A 20,615-nucleotide genomic window follows, 5' to 3' on the forward strand; every position below is an offset into this window, starting at 1 on the left:
GGGCTTGGAGCAGATCCAGAGGGATTTGGACTTTATTGTATGGGAGTAAGAAGGTGAAATGTCCCTGAGCTCATTTATGCTCTTGAACTGGTCCTCTCCTTGTCCAAGGAGCTGGAGCACATCCATCTGCCAGATCCTGACAGAGAATCCCTTCCCTGCCCACCTCAGCCTGCTTGGAGCCACCACAATCTTAAAATCACCCCAAATCCTCGTGTTTCTGCCCGAAAAGTGATGGAAAACATCTGCTCCCTCTCTAGGCAGAATATTTCCTTTTGGTTTTGCTTTTCTCACCCCAAATCCTCACCCATCATCATCATCATGAAGCTGTTGCACACGAGGAGCATCCAGGGGCTGTGCTGGGGCCTTGGCAGTCCCAGTGAGGCCCTCATTAGCCAGGGTGGCTAATTGAGCAACAAGCTGCTCCTTTCCTTATTTAGCATCATCCCCTTGGCACAAAACTGCTGCTTGTAGAGACACATGGAGCTCCAAGAGCAAAGAGACCAAGAGGCCACACCCTGGGTTAGGGAGGGGGAACAATGCCTTGAGTGGGACTGACAGAAATTCCAGGACAAACAGGACAAAGAAAAGGAGAGAAATGCGTTGATGAGGATAATAATGCACTGTAACAATCAGTGCAGGTGATTAATTATCCAACAAACTGACAGCTGGGGAGGAGCAGCATGGTTAGAGCTCAGAACCACATCCCTCTCTCATCTTTATGTTCCCTCAGTTCTGTTATGGGATGGATTTGATGAGATGGAATAAATGCAGGAGAAAATGTTGCTGTTTGCCACTCACTCTGAGAAATTGCTGAACGGGCTCAGGTTTCATTTTCTTGTTGCTGTTGATTTCTGCATGTTAGGAAATCTAATGAAAAATTAATGTATTTTGCTATCCCATGGCTCAGAAAATGCTGGGAATAGATTGAGTCAGGACTATAATGTTAAGAAAACAACACTAATACAAGTTGTATTTCTTCACTCTATCATTTTCACACTCTAAAAACATAACACACAGCCCAATTACAGTGCCCTAACAGTATTTCCTATTTAATTGGGTAATAAAGCTCCAGTTCTAAGGAGATTATTTGGAAATTTTTTTTTTTTTGACTTTTAAAGAGAAAATATCTGTTATAAAGACACACACAGCAAAGGAGCCATTCTCTGAGACCCTCTGAGCCCAAAAATATGATGCTGTGAGTTCAAACCTGCTTCCCTGCCAGAATTGGGTCCTGTTGCACTTTTGTTCCTCTTGTGCCACCTTGAGGGAAAAAAAACTCTACTGTGTGTGGAGTTTACAGCTACCCAAAAATCCAAACATTTCCCTTTTGGGTTGGGATTTTCCTGGGCAGAACTTTGCTGCTCCTGGTTGAACAAGCAAAGAACAGAATTTAGAGCCATGGTTCTTTTCCATCTTGTCCCATAAAATCCTTGGGTCTGTCCAGGTGTGTAATGGGGAAGGAAGGGGGAATTTAATGAAAGCTTTTGGTTTCTTTTTTGCACAGTTTCCTTTGCTTAAATTGGGAGATTCACCTGGTGGTAGGCTCAGGCTGGGTGGAATGAGATGGAAACTGTCTGAAGATCTTTTTGGTTTGCACAGTTTCTCTTGTTGTTCTTGCTGTTTTGTCTGCATGGAAAAGTAACAGAGAGAAAAAAAATGGGAAGAAATAGGATTTACCTCTGCAGACTCACCAGAAAAAGATGATTGTTGGTTGGTTTTTTTTTTTTTTAAATTTTAAAATTTACCTTTAAAGGATCCTAAATGATGCTATAAATCATGATTTTGCTCATCCAACCCAACATCCAGAGGGGAATCCAGCCTGTGCAGCCAGTGTGAGGAGAAGAAGAAAATACCCCCTGAACAAATCCCTGCTGTGTCATGAGCAAAGAGAAACCTCCAGCCTCCAAAAACCCTTTTATGCATTGTCCAAACCTCAGAAGCTTCTTCACCACTCAGCAGACTATGGAAAACTTTCTGAAGGTGCCCAATAGCACAGAGCTCTGAAGCAGACAGGGCAGAAATAGAGCAATTATTTTGTATTATTCTGGTCATAGGAACAGAGTTCTTGAAGCTTTATTTTGCCAGTCCTTCTGTTGGTTTCTGGGATGCACTGACAGCACCTCTGTCACTGCAGATGCTGCCTCAGGTACTCTGGGCTTTGTCCACAAAGATCCCTACCAAGCTACAGGAGCAGAAACTGTATTTGCTTGCATGGGTGTGGAAGTGAGCTGAAATTAAACCATGATTTTGGGGTGTTCACCACTCTAATCACTCTCTTGCAAACTGAGGTTGTTGGTTCCTGTCACAGTTCCCAGTAGGAGACAGGAGTTATGTGCACACTCCCCATCCAAACAGGGAATGATCCCAAAGATCCCAAGGGCCATGAGAGGTCTGAGTAATCCCAAGGACCATGGGAGGTCCAAGTGATCCCAAAAATCCCCAAGGACCATGGGAGGTCAGAGTGATCCCAAAGATCCCCAAGGACCATGAGAGGTCTGAGTGATCCCAAAAATCCCCAAGGACCATGGGAGGTCTGAGTGATCCCCCCGCAGTCCCAGTGAGGAGCTACCCTGGCTCCTGGGGCTGCCTGGGGTCATCTCAGCCCCCCCAAACCTTCCCAAAGTGCCAGCACTGCTGTCCCCCCAGGCTGGGCTGCAGCAGCTCCTGTCCCTGCTGTGGTTTGGGGACAGGTTTTCAGGGCAGTGCAGGATCCTGATGAGCAGGTAGAGCAGGGATGGGGAGTCAGGGAACAGCCCAGCCCCTCTCCTGTGCCAGCCCTGTCCTGCAGTGGGCACAGCCCAGCTCTGAGCTCACCTTGGCTGGTTTCTGCACCCTCTGACCTCCTGCCTGAGCTGCAGCAGCAGCACTGACCCTTTTTGGCAAGCAAAGGGTCACTTCTCCTGGGGCACCACCCCAGCAGCTCCTCTGCAGGCAGTGCAAATGCAGGGCCAAGAACTGAGGCTCTGACCCACAGAAAAGGAAAGGAACAGGAGTGCTGGATGTGTCTTGGGGTCTGTCACCTCCATTCCAGTGGACAAAATGACTTTTGTCTCCCTACTCTTGTGTTATGTTCTCCCAACAACTAAAATTTAGAAGATTTGTCCTTTTTTTTTTTTTTTTCCCATAATCCAAAACTGAAGGTACTTCAAGAAAACACAACAGAAACTCGGCAGGGTTGAAAAATAGACAGGTCACTTTTTATTGAGCACCAAAGCAGAACCTGAAACGTGTGTGAGCACTGGGGCACAACCCAGGGAGGGGCTGCACAGACCCTGGGGGTGGGGGAGGCATTGTGAGCACTCAGTGACACACAGCAAGGTTGTGATAGCACCAAACATCTGCAAAGTGTTCATGGAAATGTCAAAAACAACCCACACCAGGCATTTCCTACTGTGCTGCACCAGGTAAAGCATCTGCCTTTGGAGAGCTGAGCACAACTCACCTGCTCTGTGGTTTCATCTCAATATCTGAGTTTCACATTTCAGTGTTTCACTTTTGGAAACACAGCACTTTGACAAGTCCCTTCTGCGGCTTTTGTTTCTGAGTTTGACAATTAATAACTTGAATTTACTTGGAATAAACCCCCTGAGCATTATAGCACCACAAAGAAGGGCTGTGAAACACCCAGTAAACAGAAATTCGTCATCAAATTATTAATTTGTCAATTTTCTTCTTTTAAAAATTACTTTTGCAAGCAGAAAATACCTGTCCTGTCCCACCCAGGTGGTCAGGTATGTGCTTCTGCAGCTACAAAGAAATCAAACACTGAAATGAATGTGTTCACTCAAATTAAGCATATTTTGGGCTGCTTTGAGAGATTAGGTTGAGATTTGAAGTTTTAATCTTTCAAATTTGTGAAAGCTCAACACCAGTTTTTCAACTGGCTCCTCACATGGTTTTAGGAATTTTTTTAGATAAAATAGAATATTTTGGCATTTACTCTTTGGGGCTTAGCAGTGATCACTGGAGGGTTTTGCTCATTTAATCAGAATTTGATTTTTTTTTTTTTCTGAGCAGCACTGAGGAGGAGGCTGCAGCAGGGTAAGTGGCAAGTTTCTGGTCTAAACACAGATTGGAATTATAAAATATGGATTGGAGCCTGGATAACCTGGTCTAGTGGAAGGTGATGAGCTTTAAACTCCCTCCCAACCCAAACCATTCCACAATTCTCTGGTTCTGTGGCTCCTGTGTCCAAGCAGGAATTAAGATCTCATTGCAGGAATAAAAATAGGATAAAATTCCTGAATTACCTCTGTCTAAACACAGTGCTGCATTTAATATTTTGCACTTTGGAAAAAAAATTAGTTCAACAAATGAAGATGTTTAGGAAAATGTGGAGCCCTTCAGCTGTTCCTTTGCTCTGTAAAGCACCCAGGACTGTGTTTAAATAGGAAACAGAAGAGCAGTTTGGCACCTTCCATCTCTCCAGCTGCAAATGTCATGTGCAAAGTATCAAGAGTTTTATAGGTGTCTTGGATTTGGCTTAAAACATTGAGTGAGTGGAAAAAAAAAATCCTGTATTTTGTGAGTGGGAGCAGGCACTTGGATTTGTGAATTGGGTATTTATCTGCAGTGCTACTACTGTGCAAATTGAAATGCTAATTTCATGCATGCAGGTGGGAACCTGGACTAAACCATGGAGCAAATGTGGCTTTTCTGCCAAACAATTCTGGCTGATTTGCCACACTAAATGCAACTGTCCCTTCAGGACTGCCACAGGAAAGGAAAACCTTAATAAAAAATGCATTTTCCTTTGTATAATGCTAAGTAGCTACAAGAAGCTGTGATGTCCAAGTACAAATATCCAGACCTTAAGGATTTATGGAAGCCAACACAAAGGTGCAGCACTCCTGAGGAGCAGTTGGCCCATCTGCCAGACAATCCTTCTCATCACACAAATCTACCCTGGGTTTGCTTTTCTAACACATTTCACACATTATCCAGACTTCAGGCCTCTCACTGAGGTTTTGCAGGTACAAACCCACAGATTTTGTGAGTATTAACAGCACATTACAAAGCCTGGCATGCATTTGTGTGTCTGCCTGGATACTGTAGGAAGGAATCTGTTCCATTATTAACTCTCAATCTGCAGCTCACCAGATTGAGAAGAGGAAAGTAACCTAAAATCATTCATAAAGCTGGTTTTGCTCTTAGCTTAAAACTCCTCAGATTCTAAAGACTTCAGGTTTTGCCATTTACAGTGGGTGCCAAGCCTGGTTTTTATCTGGATACAAATAGGAAAAGAAGGAACTTGCAGGTTTGTTTGAATTTTAAGCTGATGAAAAGGTTTCTTTAAAGGAGTTGTTCAAGACAGGCTGGCATTGGATTTGATCCAGAGAACCTCTTTAGTCTATTTTAAAGCAGCTTAGATATGATTTTAGGTAGAATTCTGACACCACTGGTGTGTGTTCACAGGCCTGAAATCTGAATTGGTCACACAATGAGCACATGAAGGGCAGGCTCTGTGTCAGCAGCCTGATCATGGCACTGTGGCTTGCAGGGATCCCAGGAGGTGTTTGCATTTCATTTGTAGAAAGGCAGCTGATAAGCAGTGTGGTTTCCTTCAGGGGATCACATTTCTCCCCTTCCTGGTGGGGTTAAAATCTGGACTCATCCTGCTCTTTGGGTAATGGGATTTTTTTTGTCAGTGATGGGCAGGGATCAGGGGGATGCTGGAGATGTGATGTGACCAGAAAGCTGCTGGGTAAAGCATTCCTTGACACAGTGGTCCTGCTGGGTGAAAACCAAACAACAAAAGAAAAAAAAAAATAAAAAAGAGGAATTAAAATATTTATCCTTCCTGGGATGTTTGCACAGAACTTGTCCTTAAGTAGCTGAGTAATCTTAACAGCCAGCCTGACGTAGGTACAGAAAGACACTGAACTGCTTTGTTTCCATAACTCCCAGCTAAGCCCAAGTTAATCTTAAAGTGAAGCTGAAAGTGTTGAGGAAACCATCTTGGGACAGAACTTTTGGGATAATAAATATTTTCATTCTTGCCTGGTGCAAGGTTGATAAAACACAGGGAGCTTTTGCTGCTGGCTTGGCTCTGGCCAGGTAAATGTGCCTTTGCTCACATGAGTGGGTCCCACTGCTCTGCACAACTGTTCACACACATAAAATTATCCCACAAAACCCACCATGTGCTGAAGTATTTTCAAGACTGACTCTTTTTGCAGCCAGTTCAGTTTGCTGGCAGGACCAGCTACACCTGTGTTAGAAGAAACCCTTAAACACAAAGTTTAAAGTCTTAAGGAACACCAATTATTTTTCATCCTAAAAATCACCCCATCCCCTAAACACCCAAAGGCAAAGGCTCTGCAAAGAAATCAGGTGTGTCTGGTGGAATGAGAGTGTTTCATGCACCTGTGCAGGGTTTTAAGGTGCTGCCCTTCCTCCAGCATTTTGCTTAGAGGAGATTTCACCCTCAGACAATGGTTTCTCTGAACAATTGCATTCTAAGCACCAGCTATTTCCACCCAGCTTTCCCTTTGTTCACGGGACACTTACCCAGGCACACCTTCAATTAGCCCAAATGCTTCTGCTGGTTTTTCACATAGCCGACCAAATTGTTGGAATTGCTCCCTGTAAAACAAATACCAGCAAAGTCAGGTTTTGGGCCAGGCTGTGGCACATGGTTTCTCGAGGTCCTCTCAGTTTTATTGCTCTCATTGTTAGCAGAGCTGGGACAGCCCACAGTGGAAGAGAGGAAAGGAAATCCTCTCATGGTTTTATCAGCCAAAGTGGCCAAATTTGGCTGTTTGTAAATCTAATGTCAAAGATGCTGCCTAGTTACACCTGATCTAGTTCCAATCTGATCCAGCTCCAAGAGGGAGAAACCAGGAGATTTGAAGCTGGGAGGGAAGATGTGGGAGATGCTCCTGCTCTCTTTGAGCCCCAGATTTGTGAGAGGGACCTGACACCTCTCAGGGAGCACCAGGGGCTGATTCACTGGGCTCCAGCCATCCCTTATCTCTCACCACAGTCCAAGACCCTGCTTTTGACAGAGCTCTGTGCTCAGCTGCAAGAACATGAGCAAAGCTCCAAAAATATGCTTAAAAAAAAATCTTGGATTGGGTGTTTCCCTTGGCAGAACTGCACCATTTAACTCCCTCTGTCACAGCTGAAAATTCTGGTTCTCAAGAGTCCACAGCCAGGACATTGCAGATGTTAAAATAAGATCTTCTCACCAAGGCATAGAGTTAAGGATGAAGAATCTCTTTTTTTATGTACAAGCCTTCATTTCATAAGGAACAAATTCCTTGTAAGCATTGCAAGAATGATAAAGCTTAATAATAGCAACAAACCCTTCATGCTAGCAGCTTACCAAAATATTCCTTGTAATATTTATGCCTCAGGTTGTGTCCATCTGGAAAAGAAGGTACATGGTGAGAATATATCCAGACAGCCTTCATTTTTTGTGTTAAACTCTGACCTTCTGTGTACAGCACAGGGAAATTAGAGATATGGAAATAACAACCTCACAATGAGGAAAATAAAAGTCCTCTGTAGCTGAAGTAATTAGGGTTGCTATAAAACTTTTATAAACTGCTGAGATTACTGAGTTCTGTGGACACAACTCACTTGCCACAAGAGTGGGAATTGCCATGAGCATTTTATAACCTTTTCAGTAGCTGCAAGTCAAGGAATCAGAGGCTTTCCCAAATTAAATAAAATCTGGGTGACATTTCAGACCATCTATTAGGATTTCACATAGTTCAAGTTCCAGCTAGGTTGTTCTGTTTGCCATTTATATAATTATTTAAGCCCTTAGAAATACTTCATGTCTAAGATCCCCATAGTTCTGCATTACATTGGAAACTATGGGTATTATCAAAGAAAAGGTTATAAAAAGGGATGATCCAAAAGCCCTTAACTTTTGGCTTTTTAAGATAACTTTTTTTTAACTTTTTAAGAGAAAAACTCTTCATCTATTTTGGAAGCAGCTCAGAGACCTGGTTTAATGCTTCCCCTGGTTTTTACAGAGACCAAATGGCAAAACTGATGTCTCACATCTCTCCACTGAGGTGATTTGCAGCCCAATGCCAATGTACATATCCTACCATTCAATGAATATCTAAAAATGCTATGAGCTTTCCTGGAAAATATTTTGGCATGCATGAAATTCTTTTTTTGGGCAAATGCGTCAGCAGGATAAAGGCAACAAAGTTTCGGATGCAGAAAGCAAAGTCAGAAGTCAAATCTGGAATTTAAAACTCAGTAACATATAAATATTTCTAATTTTTGTGCTGCACAGTAACAGCACATGCAGACACAACACCAGAGGACACTGGCACGGAGTGTCCTGGTGATGCCTTAGGTTTTAGCATTCATATTTTTTAGCTCTCATATTTTTTTTTTTTTTAGCTTTCATATTTTTTTCGCTTTCATAATTTTCAGCTTTTATATTTTTTAGCTTTCATATTTTTTTAGCTTTCATATTTTTTTAGCTTTCATATTTTTTTAGCTTTCATATTTTTTAGCTTCTGTACTGCCATAGTGTGTGATTCTGAACTTCATATGAAGCGTCAGCAACTTCTCTTCACAGTTTAGTTAGACAAAAAAAAAGTCCTTTTCCAGCTTAATAACCGAGGACACTGCTAAAGCTTCAGCCCCAAAAAGCGTAAATAACAACAAACTGAGGAGACAATTGAGGGCGGGACTGCAGAACCTGAGATTGTACAACGAACCCAATACGAGAATGAACCAAAAACTTATAAAAGTGTGAAAATACGTGATCCATCTTGGGTGTAGCCTCGGCCGGGCTCTCGCACTGGCCAAGGCGAATCCTTTGGACAGATGCCCGTTTCCTGCCCTGTGTCCCCTGTGTCCCCTGTGTCCCCGCGGGGAGCACTGACCCGCGCTGCCGCGCTGCTTGATGCACTGCCCGCGGTTCGGGACGCCCTCGGCCGTGTTCCCGGGGCTGATGATGTGGCACTCGTAGCCCGTGGGGCAGTGCAGGGGCTCGTCCCCGTCCTCCGTGGTGCTGCACGCCTCGGCTGCAAGACAAGCTGCAGGTCACCACCCCACTTGTGACACACCAGTTCATATTTTCCATTTTCTGCATTACTATATAACTCTGAACTCCATATCGAGTGTTAAAAGTTCTCCTCCCAGCTCAGTCACACAGAATAATCCTTGTCCAGCACCAGAACCAAGGACACAGCTGGAGCTTCAGCCCCAAAAAGTGCAAACAGAGAATTGGGGAGAGAATCTGGGAGGGTGGGACTGCAGTGTGCTGCTCTCTCCTCATCCTCCGTGGTGCTGCACGCCTCGGATTCAAGACAAGCTGCAGGTCACCACCCCACTTATGACACACCAGTTCATATTTTTCATTTTCTGCATTACTATATAACGCTGAAATCCATATAAACTGTCAGCAAATCTCCTCCCAGCTCAGTCACACAGGACAATCCTTGTCCAGCCCCAGAACCAAGGACACGCTGCAGCTTCAGCCCCAAAAAGTGCAAACAGAGAATTGGGGAGAGAATGTGGGAGGGTGGGACTGCAGTGTGCTGCTCTCTCCTCATCCTCCGTGGTGCTGCACGCCTCGGATTCAAGACAAGCTGCAGGTCACCACCCCACTTATGACACACCAGTTCATATTTTTCATTTTCTGCATTACTATATAACGCTGAAATCCATATAAACTGTCAGCAAATCTCCTCCCAGCTCAGTCACACAGGACAATCCTTGTCCAGCCCCAGAACCAAGGACACGCTGCAGCTTCAGCCCCAAAAAGTGCAAACAGAGAATTGGGGAGAGAATGTGGGAGGGTGGGACTGCAGTGTGCTGCTCTGCTCCCTGCTCACACCCACACACCTGCTGCTGAATCCAAAGCTCAGGTGTGGCTCCCTGCCCCCTGTCCCAAACAGAAATTTCATCACTTTGACCCAGGATACTCAGCAAGTGCAGCTCAGAAAGGTCAAGCAGGACTCAGGCAGTGTCTGTGGCCATTACCTGTACAGACTCTGCAGGGCCACTCCACCCTCTCATTTTTAGTTTCAAGAACCTCTGCTGTAATTCTCATGCCATGGCTAATGGTTCTTACCTCCCTAATTACTCCCCCAAGCTGAGATGAAGGTGCTCAGATAAGAACAAATAATATGAGCATGACAAGGATGGATGAGGAGGAACCTATTTTATCTTATTTCTAGCTGTGCAGCTTCAATGAGCTGGAGGCAGAGTTTTCTCTTCAAGAACTTGGAGTTTCCATAATAGATGAGAGTTGAGGCTCAGTGAGTCTAAAACTCTCTATGTAAGACCAAAGAGGAATTTATTGGCACTACCTGGATCTGACTAATGCTGATCAAAAGCTGGGTTAACATTTTCATGAAAAGCCCAAAAATTTTGTGTAACCATACATCTGGGAATGCCACTTCTCTTCCACCTCCCCACTCCCTCCTTATTTCAATTTTAGGTATTGGAAAAAAATGAATTTAAAGGCCTTTTCCTTTGGAATGAACTGAGAAGCTCAATCTATCAGTCTCCAGACTCAGATGCCCCAGGTTCACATCAGCTTGGCAGCAGTCAGCCAGGGCTCCTGTCCAAAGCACCTCCAGATCCAAGAGCCACAGCCCCAGCCCAAGGCACCTGGGTGATGAGGCCACTCTGGATTAAAGGATCTCCCATTCCAAGTCCACCCACGGTCTATCAGGAAGCTGGCACAAAATTATGTGTATGATGACAAAGCCTTTTTCTAAAAGGAAGATATATCTCTAATTATTTGAAGAATGGGTACGAGCCCAGTCCACTGCAGCATTCCTAGTGCTCTGGATAATCCATATCCATAGAAAGTAATTTATTTACTGCACCAGAATGCGACCCCCAGCACCACACAAGAGTTATTCCTGTGGAAACTCCAGACAAATACCAGCAGCCCCAACAGCCCAGGCAAGCTCTGTGCATCAGGGTTTTATTCTCCAGGGCCTTTGTGTGATTATGGATATTGCAGAGAAGACAGAGAAATGTCCTGTACCTTGTAAGACTTCCTCTGGGCCATCCAAAAGCCACCCATTGCCTCCCAGCCAGCGGGGTTTGGGCTGAACCAGCCAGTCCAGGACTGCAGAAGAGAAAAACAAGAGACCACAGGGTCAAGATGGAGCAGCCACAGGGCACAGGGTGATGGAAAAGTCATGGATTTGCTCTAAGGGTCTGTGAGGAGCTGCCTGATGGTTTTGACTTCTATTTGTGCTCTTGTCCCAGTGGAAAGGGAGACATGGATGTTACCCAGGGCCACGAGAACCTGCTGCCCTAGAAGCAGCTGCTGCTTCCCATTGTCATTCCTGTGGCAGGGAATGGTGAGGTGGCTGGGCTGGGATTGCCTCTTTTCCTGAGTATGGAAACAGAATGGTTTGGGTTGGAAAGGACCTCAAAGATCCAGTAACAACAAAGGAAAGGGGGCAAGCCAGGGGGCTGAGACTTCATGATCTAGAGCTGTGGTTGGACAATTGATCCCAATATGTAGATGAATCAAAACTTCTAAAAGTGTAAAGACTCATGACCAGGACTCATCTTGGATTTGATTTTGGTGTAGCCCAAGTCAGGGGGCTACTGGGGGCTTGCACTGCCCAAGGGGCCAGCCCAGCAGCATCAGAGATGGCCATCCTCTCACCCTCTGGGTCCATCCTCTCACCTTCTGGGGCCACCCCAGCAGCAGGTGGCATCCCCCCATTCTCTGAGCCCACCCCAGCCCAGGTGGCTGGCCATCCTCTTCACCCTCTGAGCCCACCCCAGCCCAGGTGACCATCCCCTCGTCCTCTGAGCCCGACCCAACAGCACAGGTACCCATCCTCTCACCCTTTGGGTCCATCCTTTCATTCTCTGAGCCCACCCCAGCCCAGGTAGCCATCCCCAGCCCACCCCAGCCCAGGTGACCCTCCCCTCGTCCTCTGAACCCACCCCAGCAGCACAGGTGGCCATTCCCTCACTCTCTGAGCCCACCCCAGCCCAAGTGGCCATCCCCTCACTCTCTGAGCCCACCCCAGCAGCACAGGTGACCATTCCCTCAGTCTCTGAGCCCACCCCAGTCCCGGTGCCCATCTCCCCCCCCAGTCCCGGTGCCCATCTCCCCCCTCAGTCCCGGTGCCCATCTCCCCCCACCCCAGTCCCGGTGCCCATCTCCCCCCCCAGTCCCGGTGCCCATCTCCCCCCCAGTCCCGGTGCCCATCTCCCCCCCCAGTCCCGGTGCCCATCTCCCCCCCAGTCCCGGTGCCCATCTCCCCCCCCAGTCCCGGTGCCCATCTCCCCCCAGTCCCGGTGCCCATCTCCCCCCAGTCCCGGTGCCCATCTCCCCCAGCCCCAGGTGCGCTCACCTGGCGGGGGCTGCACGGCCTCCAGGCAGGCGTAGGTGCAGCCGTTGTAGCAGCAGCGCTTGTGGCGCTGGCACTGGCTGTCGGAGCGGCAGCTCGGCACCTCGCAGGCGCGCTCGGGCAGGCTCTGCGGCGGCGGCGGGCACCGCTCGCTCCTGTGCGGCTGCGAGCCCTGCGACAGCGCCGCGTACTCGTAATCCTGGCGGAGACAAGAGGCGCTCAGCCCGCTGCGAGGCGTGCTCGCCATCCTTTGCCAAAAGAAGTGTTGGGGCAGTGAGAGGGGGGGTCTGAATTCTTCTGAATTAAAGCCTTTGGATCGATTGAAGTGTATTCGTATTGAAATATATATATACATATATATATATATATAAAAATTATATATATATAATATATATAATGTATGTATATGTGTATATTTATTATATATATATAAAATATATATATAATGTATGTATATGTGTATATATATAATATATATTTTTTCTATATATATAATGTATGTATATGTATATATATACTATATATATAATGTGTGTATATGTGTATATATGTATAATATATATATGTTTATATATATAATGTATGTATATGTGTATATATATTATATATATTTTTATATATATAATTTATGTATATGTGTGTATATGTATAATATCTGTGTATATGTATAATATATACATTATATATATAATGTGTGTATATAATGTGTATATGTATATAATGTGTATGTATATGTATATATATAATATATATATATTATATATAATTTATGTATATGTATATATATAATATATATATTTTATATATATATAATTTATGTATATGTGTGTATATGTATAATATATACATTATCTATATAATGTGTGTATATGTGTATGTATGTATAATATATATATGTTTATATATAATGTATGTCTATGTGTGTATATATATATTAGATATATTTATATATATATAATGTATGTCTATGTGTGTATATATATTATATATATTTTTATATATATAATGTATGTATATGTGTATATATATAATATATATATATAATGTATGTATATTTATATAAGGTAGAGGTGTAAGTTTAAGTGTTAGGATAAAACTTAAAATAAGTAAACTTTTAATAAGTAAACTTCATTATTATTAAACTTTTAATAAGTAGAACGTTAATAAGTAAAACTTATTAAAGTTTTAGTATGAGCTCTAATGCTTTTAGCAAGTAAAAGGTTCAAATACCAAAGTAGAAGTGTGAGTTCTAATAAAGGTTGAAAAACGTGCTGATGTTTTCAGTACTGGCTCCAGGACCATGGCTGTAGATAGTGCTCAGACATAACAGAGCTATAGCAAGAATGTTGCTGGCATTTTTCAGCTAGAGCAAGATAGGTTGTATGCAGAGTCTATACATAACCTGGGGTGTTAAGAAACTGGAATTCTAGTAGGTTAAGGAGTGGTGGTTTGAGTTTGTGTCTTAGTTTGGTGGGAAGATTCTATATTAGAGCATGCATTGAGGAGACCTGGTGCTTTTTGCTTTTTGCCATCTGCTTTCTGCTTTTCCTGCCATAGCTTTCCTTTTGCTTTTGAGGCTGATGAGCTGTTTAATAAATAACCTTTTAGCAACTATTAGCTGTTTCACTTATTTAAATTAACCTGACAAAGTTGGTGCCTAGAGCACTTATAGAGAAGGAAAGGAAGGTTCAGCATAAGGTGAATATGGAGCATCCTACACGAGTCTCAAAGTGGTTTTTGGAATTAACTGTCCAGCTCCCCCAGCACTTCCCTTAAGGAAGTGCTTTGGAAACACCAAACAACTGCTAAACTATTTTTGTAGTTGAGATTATTGCATTGAATATTGGGAGGTTAAAAAAGGAAATTCTTTAAAGTCTTTTATGTCACTATAAGATTAGGAATTATATAGCAACACACAACTTCCTTCAGAGGCAGAAAAGAAGCAATTTATTAAAAAAGCAACCTCACTTTTATAGACTAGATCATGGAATACAGGATAGAAAAAGCTCATTGGCCCAGGAAAGGCAGCACCTCCTGAAAACATGCTTTTACCAAAACATCACACCGCTCACACACTGTTCTGTGATCAACACCAGGTGCCAATATCTGCTATTAATTCCTTTGCTTCTCTTTTCTTTGAGCAGCTTGGGAAAATGCAAGCTGCATCTTTCCCTGAATCTTCACCAGTATCCACAATTTCATACTTGTCTGGGAAACAGGGAGAAGACTCCAGGCATCCTCCAGGACACCAGAACACTTGGGCAGGGCAGCAGTGGAAATGAGAGCACTGTGCTGTTTTGGGAACAAACATCCCTGATATCACCTCTCTCCTCATGGGCTCCTTCCATCTCCACCACCTGCTCTGGACCAGAATTTACAGGGGAGCCTTTCAAGTTTATCCACAGTGGAGCTCTTTGTAAAACAGAGTATTCCTGAATCATGGGATGTTCTGGATGAGATCTGTGAGACTGATGCCAGCTTCATCCCAAAGAAAACCAGGCCATGTTTCACTGCAGCAGAAAGAAGCTGAGCTGCTCATTGCCCACTGACAGGACAAGGGAGCTGTAAAGTGGATTAACAGGCACTGGAGAATTTCTGAGGCACCTTTCAGGTATTTTTCACACTGGGGCTGTTTTAGCAAGAAGCCAAATCTCTCCAGCAGAGAGATGAATCACCCAGCCCATTCCTTTCTCACCTGTGGCTCAACCCCTCACTCACCTCTGGGCTGCAGCTCAGCTCCCCAGGGCAGCAGAAAGTGCTCAGGGCACTCAGTCTCAGATTTATTAACAACCATTTATAAACTCTAATAAAATCAGAAAGTGGATTCTGGATTTTCACTTTTAAGGGAGATCAGCAACAAGGCAGGGCTGTGAAGTGAGAGCTGCCATGGCCTCATGAGCAGGCTGGTGAGAGTCATAAATACAGAAAAATTGGTGTAAATATACACTTGGCCCAGTCACTGGTGTGTTACAAAATCAGGGATGAGAAAGTGGGGTTCTTATTCCAAGAATAAACATGGTGCAACAGTCCCCCAGGGGTTTCTAGGAAATTTCACCACCAGACTATGGGGAAATTTGAGGTGAGATGAGCATCCCTCTCATCCTGCTCCATCCCTGCTGCTGCCCCCAGTGGCTCCTTTGGAGCTTCTGTGCCTTTGATAACACCTGCTGTTATCAAATGAGAGGCCATTGCACAGACATGGAGTGTCAGAGAGTCAGAGAATTCCTGATATTTTCACTAATGACAGTCTCCTGCCCTGTTTCCAATAACACTAAACAATTTTCTTCTGTTTCTCCTTTAAAACCCTTCCATGACATTGTTTTCCCATGAACTGATAAAGGTTTAAACCACTAAGAAGGTTTGGAAAAACCCAATTTTGATGATGTTTTCCATGCTGTATGTTAGTCCATTCCTCAAAAGCTGCAAATACTCCAAATTCAAAGCATGTTTTAAAATTGAAGATACTGAAAATATACTTTGTTTTATTGTTTGTTTGTTTGTTTTGTTTTGTTTTTTGGGGGGTTTTGCTGGATTTTAAATAGAGAAACTTTTCAGACCAGGTATAATTTTGGTATATAAGGGAGCACTGAGCAATAAATCTGTGCAGTTCCAAACACTGAACAGGTCTCCTTGTTGGAGGGAATGCTCATCCTGGAAGGTCACATTTTACTGTTCTATTTGAAAGGTCATCTGCAGACAGAAATGTGACCAGAATAATACTGGCAAATAATGGATACATGAAAAAACCACCAAACAATTACTGCAGTTGCTTCACAGATGATTCAGAAACCAAGAAGCCAAAATTGCAATGAACAGCTGGCTCCATGAATGAAATTTCCATTGGGGAACAATACAACAGTTGGAGCCAAATAACTTTGTACCTCATGACCTTCCTGCCCATTTTCTCTGGTCACCTATTGCTCACAACTCATTCCTTTCAAAATAAGAATATTTTGCTTATTTGCATTAATGTGTGCATAAAACAGGATTCCCTCATTCCCCAAAATAACCTGGTTAAGGACATCTCCAGGTTTGGGTCACAAGGTTTTTTAAGAGCTTTCCCAGCATTCATAATTTGGCTCTGATTTATTATTTTTGAAGATTGTGATGACAGACAAAATTTCTTTAAAAACATTTTTTAGTGCAGGAGGTAAATTTCTGCTTCCCATGGAGACTTACTAAATAATTTAATGGCAATATCTGCCTTAGAGACACCCAGAAACAAAGTAAGGGGAAAAGTTCAGAGTTCAGCTGAGGAACCCTGGAAATCAACAAAAGATGAGGAAAAACCTGGATGGGATCACTCAGTCTCAGTGATTTCAATAGCAACTGAGGGATGCAGTCTGCCTCCCAAAAATCCCAGATTTATTCTGTTATTTGTGTCTGGAACTGGTCCCTGAGCTTGTGTCAAAGCAGAGCTCTCTGCTAATTCATATTCTGCATGGAGCCCCTTGAGATGACACATGAGATTTATTTCAGCCTCCCACCACCAGCTCTGGCCCTGGCAGGGATTCCCAAACACTGGCCATAAAACACCTTTCTCCTGGAAAAAAAAAATACAGCCAGGGAGAATTTTGAATCCTCCAATATTTCCATTAAAGACCTGGAAATTCACCCATCAGTGATGATCGAATTGTCAAATATAAAAAGGCAGTTTAAACAATCTGTAGGACAAGACCAAAGTAACAATTCTCCTGTTGTTGGCTCAGCATTTGTCATTTTGTTTCTGCTGTTTGCAGTTGGAGGAGTGCTGCAGAACTGGGGTGGGCTCCACAAGAAGGCTGGAAAAAAAGGGCTGGAAAGCAGGAAATACAAAAAATACAGAAAAAGGTTTGTGTGTGTGCAGGTTCCAAAGGGGAGGCTGAGGCTGCTCTGCTCACAGGTTACTGAGGATATGGGGGGACCAGAAATTTGGGAACAAAGAGGGTACCCCAGGGCTGACTTATGACAGCTGGCTGCTGGAAGGGCAAATAAATTGTTGGAAGAGCATTACAGCAGCTGTGAGGAATTCTTCATTGCTGGAAAAGTTTAAAAGAAGGCTGGGATTTTTCTAAAACACTTGCTGTAGTTGACAGTGGAATGAAATGCAGACTGGCCCAGCTTTCCCAGCAGGCTGATGGGTGTTTTACAAGGAACTGAAGCCCACTCCCAGGTAACTCCCTCCCTCTGCCCTTTGGGAACAGTCCCTGGGGTGTGGGGGCTGCACAACCCCAAATCATTAAACTTGGCAAGTGTTCCTCTGTAAAATATATGGATTTTTTTAAAGCCCAGCTCCTGTATCCCACTGAGCCTACCAGGTTTTCCTCCTCACTGCAATCCCACTTTCTCCATTCTCCATTCCCACTTGTCCCCTCCTTGCCAACCCAACCCTTCCTCAGGGTGAAAGAAAACACCCCAAGCCAGCTCCTCATCCTCACATTCTGCACCCAGCATCTTTCTGCATTCACTCCTCCTGCTCAGCCTCAGATTTTCTGGACTCAGCCCACACAAAGCTCCCTCCCCCACATCCTTTGGGGTCCCACAGGGATGTCTGTGTCCCATATGGCTGCAGGTTGATGTAAGCACCTCCATCTGCCACCCCTCTATCCAAGTGACTCACAAATCACCTGCTCTGCCCCCAGACTCTGATTTTCCAAGCACACAGCATTTGGTAGAAAGGAAAACATCCCCCTGAGAAACCAGAGGGGCTGCCAGAACTGACCCCTGGTGCAGAAGAGGATGGAGAGCAGACACTTTCCCTCCACTGAGGAGGAGAAAGAAAAGCATTTTGTGTTTTCCCTGAACCAATGTTTCTGTCAATATGAGCAATTCTAGCTGAGCTTGCCAGATCAGTAGCACCTGCATTCAGGGCTGCCAGGAAAAACAGCCCTTTGAAGAAGAGCAGGTTGAAAGAAGAGGATATATCCTCAGGGGAGCTGGCTGGGCTCCTTATCTCAAGATCAACATGTAAATTCCTCTTCTGCTCCTGTCCTATCTCTCTGGGTTATTCACCTCACTGCTCCTGTTAAATTTGAGCTTCACATTGAAATATGGCAGAAGAACATCCATATATGTGCGCTTTCCAGTGAGTGATTTTGCAGGAAATTCACCTCTTTATATCACCATTTTCCAATTAAAATGCAAACCAGAAAAAATACCAAATATAAAAATACCAAAAATACCAAGAGAGGCTATAATGAAGAAAATTTCTTACAAAATCCTGAGGTGTCTTTCAATATCAACACAAGGTTTTCTGCAAAATTTCAAGGAGACAGAATTTCACTTTGCTCACTGGGGGCAAGGGATGTGTGTCACAATTCTGAGTCAGCAATTGCACAAACCAAATGTTGCCATACACAGACATCACTCTAAAAGTCACTGGCATCAAAACATCCTTTCTGAATTAAAAACTGCAGAAAACAGATGGAGGAATCTGCCTGTGGCACCAAGGTGCTGTTTATACACATGCAGTGGTTGGAAGATGAAATCAGAAATGAGCACAAGAAAATAAACTATTTGGGGCTTGCACCCAAGCAATTCAAGGGGCAGAAACTTTGGCTCAATGCTGGTTTCTAAGCAACTTGAATGAACCAAGTAAAAATTTTAAAATTATAAAATAATTGATTTTTTTTTTTTTTAACAGCAGATCCTAAAACTCAAGTTATCAATTTTTTTTTAAATTTTTTTATTTTTTTCAGTTTTCCCCATGGCCATGTCTGGTCGTTTGGCCCCACCAGGACAAGAGCCAGCACCATCCCTGCACTCCCAGCATCTCGCTGCTGTCGCAGTTCCAGTGCCAGCCCCGTGTCCCGATGGGTTTGGGCTGAAGGATGCCAAGAGCAGCAGGCACAGGCGGATTTTGGGGATTGTCACCCTCCAGGGCGATGGGCACGCCAGGGATTTACAGAATCCATCCCTCCCTCCAGCACACGTTTACCCAAAGTCACCCAGCACAGGAGCTGGGCACCCTCCCTGCTCCAAGCGATAAATCCCATCATTTCCCTCCCCTGCAGGGATTGCATCCCCCTCCTCCCCAGCCACTTTTCCCCGGGGGTTTTCCAGGGAAAGCGGTGCCGGTGCCATCCCAAACCCCTTTTCCTGCTCCCATCGCCCTTCCCCAGTTTCCCCCTGCAGCAGCTAGGTGGCAAAAGTTCCGCGCAGCCTGGGAAAACTTCACGAACCGCTGCAACAGACCGGGGACCGATCCCGACCCTCCTCATCCCCAAACCAGAAAGGAAAACTTCCCCAAAAAATCCCCCCAAACCTTACTCACATCGTATTTCTCCGTCATTTTGAGCAGAGCGCGTTTCCAGAGGGTCCTGGCACAGCCCGGCTCCGGCAGCACAACCAGCGCGCACAGGGCTGCAGCCAAGACCTTTTTACAGAAAAGCATCTCTGGCAGCAGTCTGGAACCCATTTTTAAATTTTATTTTTCCAGGGAGAGGTGGGATAAGGAGCCCGGCTCTGGGGATCCGGGCGGTTCCGAGGTTTGGCAAGGAGGGAGGGCTGAGCGCTCCCAGAGCCGCTTTTCCCTGCGCAGCTTCTGGGAAGGGAAAAAAAAAAAAATAAAAAAAAAAAAGAAATAAAAAAAAAATAAAAAAAAGAGCCCACAGGCAGAAGCCGGGAGCTGCTGTTGAACTTCTTTAAGTTAGATCAGGTTCTCGGCTCACATGTTCGCACAAAGCTCAGGCTCTCCTTGAGTGATGGACGGGAAGATTACTCGGAAAGATTATTTTTAGACCTTTGTTCCCAACATCTGGCATCCTCCGAGAGCCCCATTCAGAGCCCAAGCGTGGGATCAGATGACAGCTGCCGCAGGGGGAAATAAAGGTCTCGGAGGGGTGGGATCGGCAGATTTTTGCAAACAGTTCACCCAAACTTCCCCAGAGCCCGGGCTCTCCCTTTGTGTGCTTCCTGCTGGGGGTTTGCATCACGCTCTGACAAAGTGATAACTTCATCTCAAGCCCACTTGAAGGAAATGATTTCATGGCATGATAAACATCCAGGGGTTTTCATTAAACCAACGTGACTTTGGTTTTCTGAAAATTATTTTGAAGGAGGGGAAAGATGTGGCTGTTGGGAAAAAAAATAATTCGGGGTGTGGAATGGGGAAGGAAAGTGGTTTGGAAATTACATGAGCACAGAGAAAGCAAGGAAGGGGACATGAGTCAGGCTGTGCCTGACAATAGCAGGGAGGGAAGGAGTGGACGTGGGGATTTGGACATCCCCATGGACATGCAGTGCCTGGAGGATGGGAATGGACTGCTGAAATCATCCTGCTGGGATGGAGACAGAGGCAGGTGCTGAAGGAGAACTGTAAGAACG

The 20,615-nt window shown here is 44.6% G+C and overlaps 1 protein-coding gene across 2 annotated transcripts; it reads right to left on the bottom strand.

Moving 5' to 3' along the window:
- Positions 1-3,175: 3,175 nt before the first annotated feature.
- WFDC1 (WAP four-disulfide core domain 1) lies at positions 3,176-20,245 on the bottom strand. Of its 2 annotated transcripts, none has more exons than XM_079316044.1 (7): positions 19,564-20,245; positions 12,315-12,510; positions 10,979-11,062; positions 8,859-8,999; positions 7,328-7,369; positions 6,511-6,585; positions 3,176-5,733 (listed from the first exon to the last, which is right to left on the bottom strand). In XM_079316044.1, the coding sequence occupies exons 1-6, from the start codon at positions 19,705-19,707 to the stop codon at positions 6,527-6,529; spliced, it is 666 nt and encodes a 221-aa protein (XP_079172170.1). In that variant the 5' UTR covers positions 19,708-20,245; the 3' UTR covers positions 3,176-5,733; positions 6,511-6,526. The 2 variants fall into 2 exon arrangements, with proteins under 2 accessions (XP_079172170.1, XP_079172169.1); XM_079316043.1 differs by having other exon boundaries at positions 6,507-6,585; positions 19,564-20,125.
- Between the last annotated feature and the right edge of the window lie 370 nt (positions 20,246-20,615).

This window comes from Erithacus rubecula (assembly GCF_903797595.1).
Source record: "Erithacus rubecula genome assembly, chromosome: 12".
Classification (NCBI taxonomy): Eukaryota; Metazoa; Chordata; class Aves; order Passeriformes; family Muscicapidae; genus Erithacus; species Erithacus rubecula.

Excerpts from the sequence above, each read along its gene's own strand:
- WFDC1 (XM_079316044.1), bottom strand. The coding sequence starts at position 19,707 with ATGGGTTCCAGACTGCTGCCAGAGATGCTTTTCTGTAAAAAGGTCTTG. Across the intron at positions 11,063-12,314 it reads GGCCGTGCAGCCCCCGCCAG|TCCTGGACTGGCTGGTTCAG; the intron begins GTGAGCGCACCT and ends TCTCTTCTGCAG. Across the intron at positions 6,586-7,327 it reads ATATTACAAGGAATATTTTG|GGAGCAATTCCAACAATTTG; the intron begins GTAAGCTGCTAG and ends TTTGTTTTACAG.